Below are 21,473 nucleotides of genomic sequence, written 5' to 3'. Positions count from 1 at the left end.
TTTGTGAGGATGGGTTTGGCTCACGGGTGGCTGGCTGTGACCGGTGTTTGCGGTGGCAAACAAAGGCAAAGAAAACCCTTCTGCGATGCGGAAAATGTAAAACTTCACCTTGTAATTTCTCCCTTTTTGGTACCCCCGTCCGAGGGCGGGAGCCCTGTGCGAGCCTCCCCGGCTGCTGTGCAGGCTGGAGGGGCTGCGGGTGCTGCTCGGCCCTCTGCTCGCCCGGGGCGGCGAAGGCGCTCGCCGCCTGCTGCACCCGGGGGGCTTCTTTAAAGCTCCGCTTCGCGTGGGACGAGCTGGAGCCGCTGCCCACGACCACAACACCTCCTTCGCCTTGCCTCGGTTCCCCGCTCGGCGCGGCGCTGCTGGCGGCAGCCGGCCGTGAGGGAAGGGAGGGAGGGCGCCGCTCGGCGGAGCGGGCAGGGCCGCAGGCGGGCTGGGCGGCCCGCCGCGGGGGCGAGCCCCTTGCACACCTGCGCGCACGCCGCAGGCTGCACGGCTCACACCCGCGCCCCGGGCCCGGTGCTCCCCGCCGCCGCCGCGCGGTGGCGCCATCGCACCGGAGAGGGCGGCGGGTGCCCCGCGCCGCGCACCGGGCACCCCCCCCCCCCCCCCCCCCCCGCCCCCCCCCGGTCAGGGCGGCGGCACCGCCGGGGGAGGGGGCAGCCGGCGCCCCCCGGGAGGCTGCCGAGGCGCGCTCCTCCCCGCGGCGCGGCGGCCCGGGGGGCTGCCGTCGGGGCGGGAGGAGGAGGAGGAGGAGCCCCGGCGGCAGCGGGCAGAGGCGCGCATGGAGCGGCCGGGGAGCAACGCGAGCTGCCCGGGCTGCCGGCTGGAAGGGGGTCAGCCGGCGCGGGCCGCCACCGCCCTGGCGGCCGTGCTCATCTTCACCATCGTGGTGGACGTGCTGGGCAACGCGCTGGTCATCCTCTCGGTGCTGAGGAACAAGAAGCTCCGTAACGCCGGTGAGAGCGGGGCGGGCGCGGGGCGGGCGCGGGGGGCGGCGCGGCGGCGCTGCCAACTCGCCGGCGGCGGGCGGAGCGGAGCGGAGCGGCCCCGCACCGCACCGCGCCCGGGGCTCCGGCGGCCCCGCACGGCAGCGCTCGCCGCGGGGTTGGGGTCGGCGGGCGACGGCCGCGGGCAGGATGGTAACGGGCGGCGAGCTGCCGGCGGGCCGGAGTAGCACCCGCTCGTCTCTTCTCTCCGGTGACCCGAGGTGCCGCTGGGGTTCCCGAGTGGCTGTCCGTCCGTCCGTCCGTCCGTCCCGTACCGCTGCGCCTCTCCTCCAACTTCTCGGAACTCCTCTCTGCCAGCGGCAGCTGCACTTCGAGGAGCCTGGGCTCACGTCGAGACTCAGGTAAAGCCCGCGCTGCTCCAGCGACAGCGGGCGGGGAGAGCGGGGGCAGCAGGCGCTGGTGCCGCAAACCCCGGCTGCCGGGGAGGAAAACCGGCAGACCCCGGCTGCCAGAGGCGGGCGGGGAGAAAGACTGCTCGCATTTTTAAGACGAGCCTGTTGCAACGCTGAACACCTGCTTTTATGTCCCAGCCTTGCATGTGTTCGGGCGTTTTTGTCTTGAAGATGTGCTTTAGACGACCAGCTGAAAGCAGAATGAAGATTTTCCGTGTCTTTTCCATGGGTAACTTGAAAGTCTGTTTTGGAGTTTTATGTATTGACCTCCCTAATGAATTAATCTAGGAAAATCGTTAAGTTGGTGTTGATATTAACCATTTTTAAGAAGGCTGTATTCTTGCCTTCAAACTCTTGTTATTTTAGCCAAGAAATAACACCAGATATAAATTTTACTGAAGATGTAACACTGGATATAAATTGCTCTGTAGAGAGTTTCAAGTAGTCTGCGCAGTGCTGCTTAAAGCGTACCGTAGAGTATGTTTTGCTAAGGACTACCCACTGTCTGCTTTTACCGTGAAAGACGCAAAATGGCCTTTAGTTTTATAGCTTGTAAAATGGTTTTAATGAAACATCTCCAGTGTTTATAATGTGTAAGACAAAGTTGTCAGTGTTTCGGAGATGCTGATCTCTCTGTGTTTCTCTCAATCTTCTGTAAATACGAAGTAGCTCAACAGAGTTCGGTAAAAGTAGCGGATGGGTAAGACTGACGGGATGACTCCCCCCCGGTGCCTTTAACATTTGATTGATTTATTAATGATAGCACAGAAATGGCTATTGGCGTGGGCAGGCGCTGGAGGCAGCGACCTCGACCAGGGAGCCGCTCTCTGACTGGTACACGAAACACGGCCCGTAGCATCCCCAATACGCGAACACGCTCCACCGGGTTTAGGAGAATTTTAATAGAGTTGGGAAAGGGATTTTCCATTCTCTTCAGCTTTGCTTTAAAACGTGAGCGCTGTGAGCTTGTGATCAGTGGTTCTGGGAAAGAAAACCAGAGATACCTTTCCCTTCTCCCTGAGATAACTAGTGGTTTATTTTATCTGGCTGGTTGGGCAGCAAGCAGATTTGGAACTATTTAGCTGCTTTTATCATCTTTCAAATTGTTAATCATTTGGATGCATTTCATTTCTTAAGACTGCCTCCGCTGTGAGTTGAGTTAAAGTTCCTGTGAAAGTGAAACAGAACAGCTTTCCCTTGAAGTGACTGTGGAGATATTTTCCAAATCTTAATCCTTGTCCGTAGCCTGTTGTCTGCTCTACGTGCAAGCTGTCGGGACGTATGAGTAAAACCAACACAAGCGAAATCTTCGTTAACCTCCCTGATTTGAGGGGAGATGGCTCTCGTTGCGCATGGAACTTGAGCGTGGCTAGTGGGGAATTCGGTGTAACACGCTTCGAAGCGGTGGTAGGTGTCGAGAGACCCGTCCTGCTTCACTGACCTGAGCGTCGTTCCCCCTTCAGTCAACAGCCTAAACTGGGAATGCCTTTGCCAAGTCGCTAGAGGGGCTCAGCAGCGGGAAAGCAATGTCGTCAGACTGACGGTGATGGTCTGAAGTTCAGCAAGGTCAAATGTCTAACCAGCATCTAGCTGTTGTCATCTTGTTTTGCTGAAAAGATCGTGTGTGTTTAGGATGTTTAGCCAACATCCTGCACCTGGCCGTGTTGGTGAGCAAGCGGGCCGCCGGCCTCCCTGGATGCAGAAGGAGAAGGCGGGGGTCTCGGCTCAGTCCGTGCTCCTCCTGACGTGAGCAGCACCGTGAACGAGGGGGGCTCAGCTGGAGCGCAGCAGCCAGCTTGAAGTCCTTTGGACAAAGAGTTTCTCTGCTCATGTTCAAACCTCCCCTAAGCCAGTCCAGTAAATGAAAAGGACACCCGTTATGGATGTGTCAGCTCTTGCCAACTCCTGGAAGTGCCAAGCCCTCCATTTCTGGAGCAAGCTCGTTGGGAAACTAGCAAGAGCCCAGCTACAAGGTCATCCAGCTGGAGCTAAAACTGTATCGCCAGGATAAGCTGGATTCAGGCAGGGATGTGAAACTGGCACTGCTTCAGTGGCTGTGGTGGGTGATCGTTCCTGTGGGGATGGGGTTTTTGGTCCATCCCCTGGACCTCTCTGCAGTACTTGGCATGCCTCAGCACCTCTGCGCAGCCTGTAGCTACAACGGGCAGGGAGTACGAGTGTGGGTGTCAGCAGGGTCTCACAAGGGGCACCCTCACCCGTGTGGTCAGCTGTCTGCAGAGCACCAGCAGTTGCCTGGAGCTGAATGAGCAGAGGGAGGTGAGTGATGCCTGTGGGCAGAGGAAATCCAGATTTACTGAAAGCCCCAGGCTTCCTCCGTGGGGGACAGTTCACATCCACGGTTCAGTCAGTCATGCTGGAGAACTGCTGGCGTTAAGCTTTCCTACAGTAACATCCAGCTACTCGGACACTCGGAGCTGCTCGTATGGTCCGAGAGCTTCAAACAAAGCTCCAGGCTTTGGTCCATATGTCCACAGTGCAGGACATGTACATGGTTAAGCGTGAAGGGTGTGGGGAATAACTCTGCTCCTCTGGCAGGAGAGATGTCTGTATGTTTTTATGGGAGGCAGGTGAGAAGGGGGTGAACTTTTTTGGCAGCTGAAAGCCTTCACAAACCTGGCCACTCTGCTATCCCTGCGCTGATGGAGTTTAAAAGCAAAGGACCTGACCTGTAAAACTTGATTCTATGATTCTGTAAAACAGATTCTATCAATCCGTAAAATTCTATGATAGAAAAGATTTTATGATTCTATGAAATCACCTTGCTCCTGTCTCTGTGGGAAGGTGTAACGTGTGTCGGGTGGGTGCTGGTGTGTCCTGTGGTGTCACTGGAAGGTGCTCAGAGCGCGGAGCACGGATTAGGACCCGCATAGGAAATCATAGGAGTGAGCCGTGTGTGACGTGGCACGTGCAGGATCATGACCAACCGAAGGCTGCTGCCCTGGCTGAGTCTACAGCTTTTCATTTGCGCATCCTGCTAGCTTTACAATTGTGAAAATCTGCACTAAAACCAGTATTTTGCAATGGGTTAGCCTGCTCTTTGGGCAGAGGCACTGGAAAGACCCTCTAGCCTAGCTCTCCCGAGCTGGCTGCAAGCTGAGGCCCACAGCCAAAACATGTGTTTCCCGAAAACCCGCATCTCCCACCAGCGCTGCCTGGAGCGTCGCATGCAGAGGGGATTTCTGCCGCCTCATGGGCCCTTTTCCCTCGTGGAAACATCGTCTCTCCGGGGAGCTGAAGCCTCCGTGGGGGCAGGAGGCACAGGTATGACTCCAATGAGGTCACCGGGCTCAACCAGCTCTTAATCCTCTGGATATGCACTCTACGCTGATGTTTGCTAGCGCTGGGGATTTTGTTCTTAGACTGTCACACCGGCCAAAGTCAAGCGTCACACAGAAGTCTGCATGTATTATGTCAACACAGTTACTTTTGTCAGCCAAATGTGTACTCTTAGAAGAAATACTAGATCAGTTTGACAAGCCCTGCGACCAGAAAACTGCGTTGACTAGCACTAGTTGTGTTTCCATCTCCGAACGCTGGCCGTTCCCTGCCTCTGCCGGGCCCGCAGACAGGATAACCAGCCCGCGCTTCCCGGATCAGGCCCTTTGCCCTCTGAAAATATTGGCACAACGCTAAGTTTTTGTTTGCTTGAGTGGGGTTTTTTATTTATTGTTCCAAGACCTCTGGAACTTCCTGGCTGGCCTGGGACATGCTTCTCTTCATTTATTTTTTTAAAAGTCAGCGTTAGGGATTTGGTGCGCTCCTTCATACGCTCTGAAGTGCAGGTTTTCTAGTTACAGATGTGAAAAACGGTTAGCAGACGGTGTTGGGTATCTTCCCAACTTGCTTCTCAGAGAATTTTGTTATCACTGAGATAGAAGTCATCCTTATCTGCAAAGATAAAAAGTAATGCTTATGCTTTCTACATCTTCTGTATCAGGATAATTTCACTGTACTTTTTTAGCATCAAGCCTATTGTATTGATAGATTGTTGCTTTTTATCCTGATAATACCTATTGCCATTAGCTTTTTGATATCTTTTAGCTTTCTTTATAAAATGTGCAGATTTCCAGCTACTGATTTTATAGTGGATTTTCTGTTTGTTTCGTATTTTATTTATTTTTTAATTTGACTCTTGTCTTAAAAACCTCTTACTTTTAACCAAAAAAACTCTTTTTGAATATAGCATTGCTTTTTTTGAGGGAGAGGAGGGCTCTACTAAAGCATCTTTAAATATCTCCTGATAAGCATTGTCACATTTGCTTATATTTGTGTGTTTTCTCTCAGTTATTGTTGTGTCTGATTGTTTCTAGTTTGGGGAAACTGACCTTTTAGAGATGTTGTGTTGGACCATGTTCTGTTTCCTTATCTCAGATGCAGTTGGGAGCTGTGATTGGTTTTCTTCCAGCTACTGCAGGATTTCCTTGTCCTAGAAAGCTATCTATTATATGTAGGTGTGTTAAGGTTTTTGTTTTTTTTTTTAATTTTTTTTTTTTTAGCACCACAAACCCTCCAGCATCTGCCACAAGCATGAAGTTACATCTTTTCTTTCTGTACATTGCGGGTAGATGCTTCAGGAGCTGCTCATCTGTTCTGCTGATTCATTTGTCTATAGCAAACTCCCACCAGTGCTTATGATTTATCCAGCCTCTGACCCTCTGAAATGTCAGGGACTCTGCAGCTCGTGTCTTGGCTTTCTGGTGGGCCCTGTTGAGGGAAATGTGCAGTCTGAAGGTTGCTGGGACTTTAGGGGACCCTGGAGCTGCACCCCCTTCCCCTCTCCCTGGGTCCTCTAAGGTGGAAGGGTGACAGCCGGCAATGGGGATGGGTGCCTGTGACACCAAATGAGTGAGCTGCTGACAAATGGTTTCGCTGTTGCTTCTCTGCTGTTGGTGGGAAATAATCCATGACAGTGTTTGCTTTTAGCTTCGTTATTGACTCACTCAACTGGATGGTGATGAATTTGCCATATCAAGCTGATTGCCAGCGATGCTCCCTGTGCCATCAACCATGGGAACGTTAACTGCAGCGACAGGGCTGCTCCAGAGAAGCCTGGCTGGGGCTTGGCATGGTAATTGTGGGGGCTGTAGAGTTGGTGCAGAGAAGCTGTTGGAAGCGGTCTGTTGTGTGAGCAGTGGGGGTGTACCCCAGTGCACCCCGTGGGCTGCGGGAGCGGCGGAGCAGGCGTGCTGCTGGGGAGGTGTCGGTCCTTCCCAGGGGCGCTCTGCTGCAGCCCCCTGCCCCTGTGGCTCTGCAGGTGGGTGCTGGAGCAGGGCCATCGGCCACAGGAGGTGGGAGAAGCGAGAGCGACAGTGGGATAAAACCCATGAGAAAATTAATTTGAATTAAGATAAAGTGTGAGCTTTAAGTGCAATAGCAGTGTAAAGTGAAGAACAGTCTTAACCTGTTTTTTCCTAGAAGGTGGTTTGCATAGTGAGGCACAGAGGAATGGGGCTTTGCTTGGTTCGTGGCACAGCCCCACGGCCAAGCTGATTTGGAGAGGTCTCTGACAGCATCATCTTCATGTGCCCCAGCTTTGGTGGGGTTTCAGGTCGGGTTCCCACCCTGACCCTTGCGCATCTCTCCTCCCAGCAGCGCGGCGCAGGGCTCCTCCTGGGCTGTGGGAGCAGCGAGGTGACCGGAGTGCCGAGGAGGAGGAGGCTCCGCGCTGCCGTCCTGCTCGGAGCAGCGCTCGTGGCCCCGTGCTGTGCTGCTCCTGTGCTGTGCTCCCGGAGCTCCGGAAGAAGCAGCAGCTCGCTCGGGTGTGTGCGGTTCAGAAGTGTTTTTGGAGTGCAGTAGCTTCAGAAATATTTCTAAATTGGTCCTTCGTACAGCTCCCCAGGAGGTCCCAAGGGGATTCCATCCCATTAACTGTGTGAGGTCAAAGCCACCAATTTTTGGTTTTGCCTTTTTTTTTTTGCTATTTTTTTCAGGAAAAGACCCCCCCCCCCCCTCCTTACAGTTCATGTAGATGGGAGTATTTTTAGGAGTGCTGGATCTCAGAAGCCCCTTTGTGAAATTTGCAGAACTTCCAGCAGAAATCTCTATTCCTCCCCCTCCCCTGACACGTTGGTTTTCAGGACAACCCCTGCTGGGAGCAGGACTTGAACACAGAACCTAAGTTGTGGATGGGAACAGAGTTAAAATACCGCTAGTTGCTCGGTAAGCGAGCAGTGCTCAGCATGCGCTTCAGGTGTACTGCCAGTTTGATAGCCAGATGGCATGTGGTCAAGCCAGTGAGTATGTCATAAATATATGATTTGAGAGAAATGAATCAGGTTTCCACTAGAAACAGTAATTCTAGCATTTCTGAACAGAGGCATATTTGTCTTTGCAAAGTGTTCAACAAAAGTTTTGTTACGTGTTGGCGCAGGGCTCTATGCAGTTACCCTCAAATCAGCTGAAACAAAATTCCTCTGATTAGGAAGATCTGTGTCTTGCAGCAGGCGCAATAACGCCCTGCCTCCCCGGGAGGGCCACCCTATGGACCTCAGCAAGAGTTAGCAAGCCAGGTTCAGCCTGGTGCTGAGCTCCCTTTCTCCCTCTCTGAATCCGTCCAACCCCTTTGCCCTTCCTTGCCTGTACCAAAGGCTTTTCTTTTTTTCCTTTCAGCTCCCAAAAGCATTACTGTCCCAGGACTTGATGCTCCTGTAAGATCTGGGGAGCCGAGTACTGGCTTAGATAATAGCAAATAATTAATTACCTTGGAGACAGTCCTTCAACACAGGCTGGAACGTGTTTTGGGAAGAGGGAAGGTGGGCATACGTGCTCAAAGTAGCTGTTCCCTATGTGACTTGTGGAGTGATTAATTAAAAGGCTTAAAAAAAATATGCGATGGCCTATAAATAAAATGGAAATTAATTCCAGAGATGGGTTTTGTTTGCCTTTTTTTTTTTTTCTTTTTGCATTTTCATTGCATTTTGTTTGCTTTTCTTTCTCTGCGCAGGATGTTTAATCCCTTCCAAGTCCGTCCCGCAGCAGAGAGCAGGGACGGAGGAGGACAGGACCGTCCTTGGGACTGGTTGGCAAGGAGGAGGCTGTGCCACAGTCCCAGGACACTCCTGTCCCTGACAGCCCCGGTCTGATGGGACTGCTTTTTGTGGAAGATGTAGAAGGAAACCTGTGGCGCAACTTTCTCATGTTTAACTGTTCTCATTCCCAAAAGTTGGAGGGAGGACCAGTGAGTCCTTGTCTTCTGAGACCGTGCACTTGATGTCTTCCGTTGAGAGACCTCAGATCTGGCTTTGTTGAACAATCCCCAGCATCGCCTTCAGATGTGATGTTGACAAACGCCATGATGGCTGCAGGGGACAGAGGTCCCGCAGCCCAGGGTGCGACCCGCCTTGAATCCCTGCTTGTCCTTTGACTTAGATGCAACCCCCGTGGGCCTGGGCTTAGTCCTGGACACTGGCGCTGCTGGGGAATGGGTGTGTCATGGCTGTGGATCTCGGGCCAGCATAAAAGGATCCAGGTAGAGATGGGTTCAGCAAGGCCCGGGGCAGGAGGATGCACAGAAGGTGAGGGAGGAGGGGGATAAGTGGGAATGCTGATGGAGTGGTGAGAATCCGGCCACAGTAGGAAGAGTGGTGGCGGGATGTGCCAACCATAGCCAAAGCGAATAAGGGCGAACAGGAGGATGCTGAGACTAACTGAGCTGCACCTCTTCCCCATCCCAAGGGGGAAGGTGGGGAGAACTGGCAGCTCTGCCTGTTGCAGACATTTGTATTCGACAGTGAGGGCAGGTGGGCTGAAGAGACCCTGATGTGTTCTGGGAGGGAACGTAGCTGGCCCCGTGGGTGCTGAGCAGGCACATAGCCTGCAGTTCCCATGGGCTCTACAACCCGTAAGTTAAATGGAGTCTAACGTATTTCACCTTACTCCTGGCCCTGTTTCTGGCCTTCAGATCTCAGCTGTGAGTTTTGTTTCTGCAGATATTGCAATAGAAAGTAGAGCAAACTGAATCTTAATGGGGGGGGTGGAAGCCACAGCAGAGTCACATTTGGATGCGTTGGGAACTGGAGCCCTGGCCCGTGCTGCCAGAGGGAAGCGCTGCCCGACAGCCAGGCAGGAGGGAGCAGCCTCCCCGGTGTCCCCGCTCCTGCGAGGCATGGGCTGCTCGCACGAGCCGAGATGGGGGCACAGGGCTGTCCTGTGGCTTTAGCTCTGTCCTACTTGTGGGGACGTTCGCCAGGAGGGATTTAGGGAAGGGAGATGTTCTCCAGGTGGCCCAGGATTTTCCAGTGACTTCTGCGGGGTGACTAACTTGTTTCCTCTGTGCTGCGGGGTGATGAGAGCCTATTGATCTAGGTGACCACAGCGAATTAAGCCAGCCCTGGGACTTGCATATGTACATGGCATAGGAGGGTTTGTGGAGTGGGCAGCAGGTAGAGAAGATAAGGAGGAGTAAAGAACTGGGGTCCTGGTGCATGGGAATGGGTTTGGGTTCTGCTTTTCGGGTGGAACTGCTGGAGAAAGGGAGGAGATGATCTGTGCTCAGGGCTGCTTCTTCTGTACCTACCCAACCCACTTATTCTCCTGCTTGTGTCTGCTGGCCAGTTTCAATGGCAGGAGCCATCCAGATCTTGCTGTCCGCCCACTTCTTCTTTGGCCCTGAGTCCCATCTGCTGAAATGCTCCTGCCTGGCCTTTTTAGTGTTGTGCGTTTGCCCTCCCAATGTGTTCATCAGCACTTGGCTTTCGGGCTTCCTTGGGCCAAAGGAGAGTCCCTGGCTCGGAGGAGAGCAGTCACACCAGCGTTGGCAGGAGCGATCGGGACTCGCCTGTGTGGTGAGCAAGGGAAGAGCTGATGGGAGCTGTGTTTTGAGGCATGCTGACGGAGCAGGGAAGGGTTGGGGATGTTGGGGGAGGCGTGCAGGGCTCCCGCTTGTGTCCCTGAGGGAACGGTGAGGCGGGGATGGCAGTCCATTTCCAAGTAAAACCTAGTGTTGTTCTTGGCTGGTGCCTAGGAAAATGGATTATACCATATTCAAAATATTCACTCCTGGATTTAATAATATTGTGAAAATAACTTAAATGTATTTCTTTCAGAACCTTATGGTATTATTGGTTGTTTACCTGCTGGGGTTGCCAAGCACATACTCCAAAGCCAATGTTCATGCAAGTCATCGCTCTTTTAAATGGAAGGGGAGAAGAATAGCCTGTGTCAGCAGCTTCGGCCCAGCGCAGTCTGAGGACAGCGGCTGTGCGTTGTACCATTCACTATCTGCAGCTTTTCACCAGAGTCTCCTGGGCTATATCACTATGTTGACATTGCTACAGAGGCACCTTGGGGAGCAGAGCCAGGGCTGAGTAGCCTTCTTCTACGACTATGCCCTTTCCAGGTTAATTTGTTCTTCAGTCTCTGTACCTATAGAGACTGTTCTTCAGCCTCTGTACATCAAGGTGCTCCCTCCTCATCGTTTATTTTGAGATGCTCTAGAACTTTTTGAAAGCTGCCTCAGTTACGGAGGAGCTGGGAAGGTGGTGGAGGCCTCTTGACGCTGGCCTGGTGTCTTCTCTGCAGACCTGTCATGAGCCAGCGCAAGTAAAAGCAAACGCCAGCCCCTGTGATTGATTCCCCAGCCAAGTGAAGTAACCCAGCCTTACAGCACCTCTGGGCCAAGCCTCCGGCTTTTCTGTGTGGTCGGGGAGCAGGTCAGAGCTGAAAATCAGGAAGAGTCTGGCCAACGGTGCCATGAGGACATGGACATGAGGTGCGTTAACTTTATCTCAAGTGTAGTAAACACCCTCTCCAGTTCCTGGTACAGAGACTAAAAGCAAGGCATGACAACATAAAATATCCCTGGAAGAGGCTTCCAGTAGCATTTGGAGTAGTCTGGCGTTGGCAAAATTAATATTTCTGCTTTTCTCTCACACTCTCCATCGTCCTTTCATGCTCCCTTCCCACCTCCACTCTTCTGGCTCCTGGTGGAGGGCAGATCATGCTCACACTAACAGTATCTGCTAATATCTGACTGAAAATGCATCTGTCTCTTGTGAGGTTTGCACCATTAGCTTATTTACAAATGGCCAGTATGGTCTCAGCATCACAACAAACAGCAGCAGCAATGATGAAGATGAGTTAAGAAGTCCTCTGCTTTCCATCACTATTTCTGCCTGTTTTCTTTCTGGCCTTTCCAAAAATATTGGCACCATCTCTGGACTTTTCAGTGCTCTGCTTTGCAGGGAGAAATTAAGCTAGTATAAAGTATACCCTTCCCTTTTATGCAGAGGTAGATGTTGTCAAGTCAGAGATTCTATCTTGGCTTTTCCAAGGGAAGACTAGAAATGAAAGAAACCTTTTTTACCATACCCAAGATGTGAGTGTTAGGTCAGTTGCAAGCTTTGCCTTTATGTCTTGGGTCTTATGTCTTAAACAGTCTTTCTACTAATCAAAACTGATGAGGCAAAACTAATTGGACTAAGTTGAAAGCTTGCTGACAAAACCCTTTAAGAGTAGGTGTAGTTGATAGGCACTGAAATAATCAGATACTGCAGTACGGATTGCAAGCTCTGCCTCTCCTGTGCTCGTCCATGGGAGTTTCTGTAGGGAAGGCAGACGTGTGGTGTGAGGACTTGCAGAAAAAGACCCGTGGGATGGGAGAAGGAAGGACTTGTTTAGTGGGAGGCTGTCAGGCTTATCTCTGCCTTCAAACAGGCAGTCCTGCCTGCCGAGAGCTATCGTGGCCAGCAGTTAGGGCAAAGAGGAGCAGCAGGAGTCGGAGCTCTGTGCTGTTCTAGATCTAGGCGATCTGCTTGCGTTTCTTGCTGCGGTGTGTCTGGGTGTGCAGGGCGCAGAGCAGTGCCTTTCTGCACGTGCCAGCTGTGCCCTTGCACAGCACCCTGGGTTTTAAGGCTTCGACAAACCCAGCCTGTTGCAAGGTGCCCTCTTTCAGGGCACTTCTCGCCCAGATTAGGAGTGAACTGAACATCTAGGCATATGCGGTGGTCTTCTGGTCCTTCAGAGATACACCAGCTTTATGCTTATGGGAAAACAGAGAACTCATTAGGCAACGTACTCATGTTGTTCCTGACAGATGCTGACCAGCCAATTCTTAATGACCCAAGACCTCGCCAGGGACTTCAGAGGGCTCTGCTTCCAGGAGGACACTGCAGTAAACAAAATGTTCCCGGCCTGGTCTAGATGAGCATTGAAAGGGGAGGTGATGCTGTCTGCCACCACCTAGCTAAGTCCTTCTAAAAGCCAAGTCAGGCCAGAGGAGCTGGGAACTGACTTGAGGGAAGACCTAGGTGGGAAAACTAGGGTTTCCTGTGCAAGGCAACGAGGGAGTAAAACTGGCTTGCCCTGCCTAATTAGGACTAGTAAACTAATGAGAGAAGCCTTCCGAGTGTGGATGTACCATCGGAACCCATTGATTAAAAGTCTTGCTAAATCCCACGCTAGACAAAGCCTTTCAGATTAGTGTGGGAGCAAGAAATAACCACAGGATGAACACCAGCATTGTGTCCCTTAGCAGACACACAGCCTTCGCCGCCTTCTCTATAGAGTCTTTAAAATAATAAATTTGCTTTGGAATAAATTATACAGATGTGGAAACAGAGCAGTGGGCAAGCAACAAACAGGGCTTACAGGGAGCTGGACTGTTTCAGCCTTCCTGTGGCAGCATCTGTTCCTCCTTACTGGTATTTCAACTGCAGTTCTCTCATTTGTTATTTCTTTTTTTGAGACAAATTTCACCCAGAAGAGGCTGGATTTCTTCTGACTGATCGTTAGCTTTACAAAACCAGTTGCTGCTGCTGGACTGTTCCCGTTGCTTTGATGAACCAGTCTTTCACAGTTTTTTCTTACCTTTGAAAGTGATTCTTTTGCCTGTTTGCAACACATGTGGAAAGATGATACCCACTTTTCCTCCCATGTGGAATGAAGACAAATGATGAAACTCTGTCACATTTTTCTTGGAATGTGATCCTGGTTTGTAATCAACCCTTCTATTTTCCCCTCCCCTGTTTTTAAATGAGTTTCAACTTCCAGCAATCAACAAAACTGTGCTATGAAGAGGTGACTCAGGTGGCAAATTGTGATCCCCCTTTTCCAGCTCCTGTAGTGTTCACAACACGTGGGCAGAAGCTCCTCCCGTGAGGGTGCTGCTGAACGGCGTGCCGCCACTGCCCTGGCTCCCGCAGAGGCGGCACGAGTGTGTCGGGCCTCTGCTCTCACTGTCTGATTTATGGTAAAGGCTACTTTGTAATGGACCCCCCCAAGCAGATTTTACTCTATGGTTTAATATGCACGTGGGATACTCTGTTAATGGGCATGCAGCCGTGTATGTATCTCGCTGGTGAGGTCCGCTCATGGGGTTTTGATGGTTTGTACTCACAGAAGATAAAAGCTGGCAGAGAGGTGGCTGGCATGAAGGTAGTTTTGGTGTTAAGGGGAGGGTGGTTGTGCTGCAGAGTTGTTGTGTACTGTGGTCCTGTGCTTGCTGCCACACGGCTGTGGGACTTGGGTGATACCCCTGTGTTGTAAGGGTCCTTACTGCAAAGCTGGTGAGTTGTTGGGTGAAGCCTTTAGCCACAAGCTGTCCTTAGCTGTGGTAAAATCCCTCTCAAACTGGGGCGGAAGGATACAGCACGCCAATGAAGAGGAATTGCTGAACAGGCCTTTGGTTTAGCGTTCTGCCATGGACGTCTAAGACGAGTTCATTTTGAAATAGAAAGCTGACTGGTTATTCTGCACTGTGTCACGCAAGAAAAACACTTCTTTTTTTAAAGAAGAAGAGACAGAGAAGCCAATTCCTGCAAAGCATTAATTTTGTGCATGTTCTTCCACACACCCTTGCTTCTCTAATTCTGCTGAGACTGCTCTTTCACTGGGGAAACCAGGAAGGGAGGGGAAAGGTGCTGTGTCCGGGGCATCTAAATGCGTTTGGTTGCTGACTGTGTAGGGTGAGGGTGCCAGCTTGGACGGGCACCTGGCAGTGTATTGGACTTCTATCTTTGGAAACGCAGGAGCCCTTTTTGTTCTGATGGGTCTGTTTTAACTCTTGGACTTTCCCCAAAGCGGGGTTCTCAGTGTGTGCCGAATCCTTTTTAAAGTAATTGGGTGGGATTCGAATTGGCAGCCTACTAAACACCATAAGTAACTGGTGGCACAGCTGCATTTGTTGTGGCATCCTGGCTGCGATGCTGCTAGCAGAGCATAAATGCGTTCTCCTTGGCGTTAGAGGAACAGAGGGTTTCCTCTGGGTCTTGAGCATGAGCGTTGGCATTTTAATTCTAATAATTCTAATCATAATGCAGTTAGAGTGGGTGCTGATCCCAGGACACGTCCATCCCTGCTGTGTCACTTGCACTGGTCTTGCAGAGAGGAGATGGTCCTGGTCATGCGTGCTGCTGGAGGCTGCCACACCGACGGGGACTGCAGAGCTTGGCACATCACTGTTGGGAACAAAAGTTGATGCACGCAGTGTGTGTGATGTCCGTGTATAGGGTATTGAGTGCCCGGAGAGCAGGGGGAAAACAGGGTGGATTCGGGAGAGGGTATGACCGTCTCCCTCCTGGGCATCCTAGAGCTCAAAATACTTGAACATCTCTGCTGTAATGGGAAGATAGATGCTTTGCAATTGTGCTAAAAAAGATACTGCATAGAAGACTTCTGATTTGGCCCGTTTTGTCCTTCTGACTGGTGCCAGCTTTAAAGCAGGTGAGGTATCTGCTGGAGTCGCCTTGAAGTGTCACAGCAACAGCAGCAGGGGAAACCGCAGTGGAAGTTCCCCGCAAAGCTGGTAAAAGGACAGCCTGAAGCTGAAATGTCATTCAGCTGCAAAACACATGAAAGTAGCTTTTGCTCGAATACAGCCCCTTGCTTATACCTCCGCCTGTGATCTTCATGGCTATGTGTTTGTCAAAAATGGTTTTCAATTTCCTGCTGTGGAGGGGGAGAGGAGTTAGAAAGCTCTTGTGCTGGCTGGCTGGGCAGCTGGGAATAAAACCCAATGCTATTGATATCCCTGTCACCAAACTGGGCCCGGCAACTTTTATTCTTGTCCTTCACGCTTAGGAAAGTAAGACAGAAGATGCGATTTCTTTAGCATGGTGACCAGCTGTGGCCTGTAACAGGAGCATGCTTTCCAGGGGACTGCTGCTGGACGAATACATTTCAGACCCACTATGTGCTGCTTTCTCTGTCCGAGACAAGGAGATTTAGAGCCGTGGTACCTGCAAGAAGCTAAGATGTTTATCCTCATGTTTACTTTATTTCTGGCAGAAATGCCTGGTTTGCATTTTAACAGATGCATCAGGGATAACACTTCTTCCTCTCGAGTACTGCTGGTGGTAGGATGTGAGACCTATAGATCAGCTGTCCATGGAGCTAGTTGCATCTGTGTTGTATTAGTGTCTCTGCCTCAGTCCTTCTCCTCCCTTTTAAAATTATTTTGTTTTTAAGTGCTTTTCTAAGCTGTGGAAAGCTACTGACATTCAGAAACTCTCAACCTCCACTACAGAGAACACAATTCTTCTGCATTCTCTATCAGCAAGTGCTTTCTGATTCATTATTCTAGTAACACTTAAGTTTTCAAACATTTATGGGTTGCTTAAATACGAATTCAGAATGTACATGTCTGATAATGCATCAAATCTGTTCCTCACACCTCTTGTATTTCCCAGCCTTCTTCACGATCATGCTGTATTAATTCTTCCAGTGATTGATTAACAGCGTCTGCCTAGAATTGTGTTGGGAGTATCTCGAGAAGCAAGCAGCCAGCTAAAATTCAAAGCGGTACAAGGCAGCCTTGACATGGAACTTGAAAGTGCTGCAAAATTATACCAAAAGAGATCAAGCATCTCTGTTTCAAAAGCTGCTCTGTCCTTTTCCCTTCCCTCTGAGTAGGAAATGATCTGCATTAGAACAGTTTCGGTGAGCAACAGAACACATCTATATGTAAGCAGCAAAAAGACAGAAATAGAGCAAGGTGAGTCCAAAATGATTTTGTGAAGCAGCTTGGAGCCTTCTAACTTAAGATCTGTGTTCTGAATCATTGTGCAGAAAAATGACCCTTTGTCCCTGTGAATGGATTCGGGTAGGCTTTAAAAGGAAAGGGTGACATGAAGCCTGTCGCTTGGGTGCTCGGGTTTGCCTTGTGATGAGGACACTCTCTTTTGGGGTCACCTCTGCTGCCATCCTCTCGGTCCCCCCTTTCCCGTGATGCTCCCTTGGAAGTGGCCAAGGCAGTTTCGCAGTGGGAAGCGATGTAAAGCCAATGAGCAGGGTTTCACAGCACGGAAAATATTTGCTCTCTTCTGCCAGTCTTCTCCTTCCTTTTCCTTAATCTCTGAACATCTCCATGCATAATCCCTCCTATAATTATAACCACATTGGAACCAAGAGTGTGGTACCTCATAACTACTTTATTAATTAATATCTATTTGCTCATATGACTTTTGTTCTCTTTCACTTACATTAAAAAATGGATTTTTATTTGCCATTGTTAGAAGTCAAGAAAGTAGCGTGTATTTAAAAAACGCACACAAAACCAACCCTTTTCCTGTTTTGGGGGAAAAAAAAATCCCAACCACAACCTGTGTTCAAGACTTCCCAAGTATTTAAGCAAAAGTAGTAATTGTCTTTTAAGGAGTTAAACTTACGGCGTTTTATCTGAGAACTACACAACCTTTTCAGGTAGTTGTGGAAAGGGAAGATCTGGTGTGTGTCCAGTTTGCAGTCTGGCTCTGGGATGTCTGTTTTGCAGAGCTGCACCTGGGGAGGTTTAAGTGGCTGGAAAGGTACAACACGAGTGGCTTTGCGTTGCGTCCTTCCCCTGCCCCTTTGCTCGTCCCGTGGGCTCGGGCTGCAGGCAGGGGCTGTGCCTGGCCTGCCAGAACGGAGCCTGCCTGCTGAGCTGTTTGCTTTGCCTGGGCACTCGTACACCAACACGAGTGACTCGCATGCTTTGCCATCTTACCAAAAGCTGCAACTTCTATTAAAAAAAAGAAAAAAAGTTTTATCGGTGACTCTGGCAGCCCAGGGATTTGTATGAACAGCTTCCTTAAAGGCTAAAGGGGCCAAACAGGGATGCATGTTTTACACTGTTGTTCTGAGAGAACGGAGAAAGCCTTCAAGCCTGCTTGTGCTGGCAGACACGGCCCACCAAGACGTTTGAGCTGAACAGTGGACCTTTTGCATGCTAATTGATATACAGACATTTTCTTGAAATGTGCTGGTTAAAGAAAAAAAAATGATTGCATCCATAGGATACCAATACAACATCCTAGCTCACGGCTTTGTCCAATTCAACTTTTGATTTAGATTCTAATTTTTCACGCCATTCAGAAAACTTCCCTGAAAAGGAGCAGGAAAGACTATGGGAAGCTGAGCACTTGTTGACTCTGGCGGCCAAGTCCTCTACAATCTTATTCATCATCTAATTAGCAAAGCAAGATAACTAGAGGGTAGCATTTTGTATAAACTTGTAGATGCAACCCACTGTCTTGCAGGGTTGCGCAGGGCAGGTTGTAAATCAGGCGATACCTCTTAACTTACACGTGGCTTCGTCTCCTGCTCTGAGTAGATAAAAGGAGTATAATAGGGAGCGGGTATTACTCATGCCAACTTTACACATACTCTGCTATGATGCTCCTTTTAGGTATGTTTCCTTCTCCAAAGAGCCAAATAAGAACGGTCATCCTGAAAACGATGACCGATTAGGAGACTGCGACATGGAAGTATTAGGAGAGGGAACAGCATGTGGCCCTTACAAAGGGCTGTAGTAACTGTGTAGAACAAAACTACTGGGTTTGGTTCCTGGGGATATCTTTAAAAATTCAAACGTGAAGTAACCCAAGAGGAGCTGGTTGTACAGCTGTGTACATCGTCGATGGTGTAGTCTGGTTTTGCTCAGCATCCAACACCTTCAAGCCAGAACTTTGGCAGAGTTTCAGTGAGAAAAGTATGTTGTAATTACACAGCGGTTAAAAAGGTATTATTTCTTGTCAGAAGTGTATCTGGCCAAGTTGTAAAGGCTTTTTTCTCTTCTTTCATGGCTAGTTTTGTTTAAGACCTGCTTTGCAACAAAGCCAGGCTTTTTTACTTCAGAAAGTGGAGGAAGTACTGCAGATCAGTCATCCAGGCTGGAGGTATTTTATTAACACCATGGGGGAAGCCTGATTCTGATTTATTTGCAGAAATTTCACAATTTGGCAGTGCTGTCTGGCAGGCTTGCTCTTGATTTTCAAATGACTGGATATTAGGGTCGGTCTGAGTAGAAAGCTTTGTTTGAACGTGAACTTCAACTAGAGATTACCTGTGAACTTTCTTAAGATCCTAATGCACACACGTAAATGTTAAGAGTTTAGAAGAAACCAGTAGTTACTGATCAATGTAGTTAGAGTTTTAATTCACATGTCTGTTCTAAATAGAACTTTTCCAAAGGCATCTGTCTAAATTTAAATGGACTGTTTATAGCAACCAGCCAGTAATACAATATGCTGAGCAAAATGTGCTGAGCATATGAAACAAGCAGGGTTATTAAGCCATGAATAAATCATTGGTTCAAATCAGCTTGCACTAACGATAGTGCCCATTTAAAGAAAATGTACCATGTAATTCAAAGTGTTTCAGAATTAATAATAATAATTACATTCTTAATCACCAGGAGGCAATGTTTCTTTCCCTTGCAGCTGAGGAAACCTTAGCAATGCAGGATTTATACGTCTCTATATGGAAGCTTCTAATTTCTCCATAGCAATCATATCGGACACGTGCCGTTGTATGGGATTATTCGCCTCTGCTGAATGGGGAAAGTCAAAGAAAGATTACAAATTTGGTGTTGTATATTGTTTTAGGAAGAGAATGGCTTTGACTCTTAAGTTCTCTTCTGGGGAGAAGGGGGAATTGCCATGTCCAGATTTGGGTTTTGGTGTTTGGATTTGGAACGAAAAGTCAAAATTCCCTGCAGACTGAAGAAGGTTGATTCCACCTTGTCAAAGCACTTTGTTACTGCTGAAACATGAAAACATGTAAATGTGCATATAAGGTAAAATGGAATATTTGCATACAGATAAGTTGAGATGAAGTAAGGTGAAGCATTTCACCTATCAGGCTAATTCATTTAATCATTTGCTACTGAAAACTCTGTCCAAGTATCAGCGTGTTTCCCATGAAGATTTTGGATTTTGGTGCAGCAACATTTTCTTTACTTGATAGAGAACACTGCCTTCGGAAACACGTGCTCCTAACAGCTCCGCACAGTTGGGAAGAGGACCTGGGACTCCGGGTATTCAGTCTCCAGCTCTGCCCGCAGGGTCGCAGCTCCTTCAGCCCTTAGGCAGCTGTGCCCCGGGGATGCCAAGCTCACCCATGGGCGGCGCGGCTGCCTGGGATTTGGCAAGAAGCACAGAGGTGACCTTTTTTTCTTGTATGATGTCTTGTACAATGAATCATTCTATAAATTGTGGAGGCTTTCCTTTAGATAAGAAGTACATCTCATCTGGGTAACCAGGTTGTCTTTAAGTATGGGTGGTTTCTTCCACCAGCTGTGCTGTTTGTCACCTGTGGGAGCCTCGTGCCCGGTGCAGCTCTCGCCCAGACAGCACGGTTATGGCTTTCTTGGAGAGCGCTCAGCTAACTGGGAAGTTAGGCTTAAATGATGCAGGCTTATCTTGGAGGAGACTTGTAAAGATCTATCAGATTTGCAAGCATCCATTTTCTGTGAATACGTCCTAAATCTTTTCTGGGCACTGTTCAAGCACGGGCTCCCATAGCATCAGCTCGTGCCAGGCACAGCACCCTCCCTCCCTGCCTAACCTCAGCCACTACTTTCTGCCATATTTTCTTCTCCAGTTAGGTAACTTGTTAAGTGAAAGCTTTGTGTGTCAACCGTCTTGTAAGATTTTCTTACAGATTTACTGTAGTGGTGTTTAAAAGTGAACTCTCTTATTAGAAAAGCTGCTGTGTTTTATTAATATTATATATGGCTCTGGTGTGCTTGGCTGTGTGTCAGGGAGGGGCACTCCCTTGAGGCACGTTATCTCCCTGTTGCCCAATATGCGTTTCCTTGAACGTTCCTGTGAGGCAGCTCCTTCTGGCAGCTGTTGGCAATGGGGCATGGGACCAGACGACCCTCAGGTCTGCTTTGATGTGGCTGTTCTCATGCTGCGAGTGTTCATCAACCCTTTGGCCTCCATGAGGTACGAGAAAGCGTTACCTTAACAGACCTCTGTGGAGTAATTCAGTGTGGTAAATATTGATCTTATTTACCTGGCTTTCTGAACACTTTTTGTTTCTGGTGGCACTCAGAAAGTCCAAGGAAACTGAAGCAAAAGAAAAACAATCAAAATGTAAGCTTTCTACAGCTTGTCCAAGACACCATGTATTGCAACCCCTTGCCTTAGTGCTCTATGTCATTTCTGGGGAAGCCTGTTGTTTATTATATTGGAAATAACTATTTGAATTCATCCATTGTAGATGTATAGAAGTATGTTCCCAATCAAGAGGGAGAATTTAAAGTTACTTTATGCACAAGGACTTTCTGCAGTTTTTATTTTTTATGGTGCTTGATGCTCTTTATCCTCCTAAAACTTGCAAATGGGACAGTTCATGCCTTGGGATGGGATGAGGTGGAGTTTGAAGAATAGAAAAGCACCAGAAACAGCTTTTCAACTTGCAGTGTTGCCTACAAACCCCTGTTAAATACATCCTTCAAAACCATTTTTGAAGTAATGCTCCTGCTGTTGTTGCACAGAAGCCGTGACAGCATTCACACTTGCTTCAGTACAGCGGGACCAGCCCTGCCGGGAATGCCCCAAGTTGCAAAAAAAGGTGAAAGAGAGGATTTACCCTTGCGACTTGTCGGTACTGAGAAGGGAAGTACCAAGTGGGTGGGTTTGCCTACAGCAATATCAGGTGTGCCATGACGCTGGCTCTTCCTTGTCCTTTGCTGAAAAATAGAAGAAAGCACTGAGGGAGTGGGATAGAAGTGAGAAGAGAGGAACCGTAAGGACATGAAGGATTGCCTAGGCTGTGGGATGTAGATTTATGGGTCTCATAGTAGGACTCATGTTTGCAAATGGTTTTCTGCTTTTCCTAGTGAGAA

At 49.3% G+C, this 21,473-nt stretch overlaps 1 protein-coding gene across 2 annotated transcripts in view; it reads left to right on the top strand.

Annotated features, from left to right (window-relative positions):
• Positions 1 to 740: 740 nt before the first annotated feature.
• The window catches only part of GPR50 (G protein-coupled receptor 50), a 47,736-nt gene continuing 27,003 nt past the window's right edge, over positions 741 to 21,473 (top strand). Inside the window, exons 1-2 of one of the 2 annotated variants that reach the window (XM_087749110.1) lie at positions 741 to 962; positions 1,214 to 1,354. In XM_087749110.1, coding sequence (XP_087605236.1) covers positions 788 to 962; positions 1,214 to 1,354 — 316 coding nt within the window. In that variant the 5' untranslated portion in view covers positions 741 to 787. The remainder of the gene's footprint in view (positions 963 to 1,213; positions 1,355 to 21,473) is intronic. The other variant, XM_087749111.1, reaches the window with a different exon arrangement.

Source organism: Nipponia nippon, unplaced genomic scaffold (assembly GCF_047370975.1).
Source record: "Nipponia nippon isolate SJK-2023a ecotype South Korea unplaced genomic scaffold, ASM4737097v1 scaffold_12, whole genome shotgun sequence".
Taxonomy (NCBI): domain Eukaryota; kingdom Metazoa; phylum Chordata; class Aves; order Pelecaniformes; family Threskiornithidae; genus Nipponia; species Nipponia nippon.
This window is presented reverse-complemented; position numbering and strand designations above follow the sequence as displayed.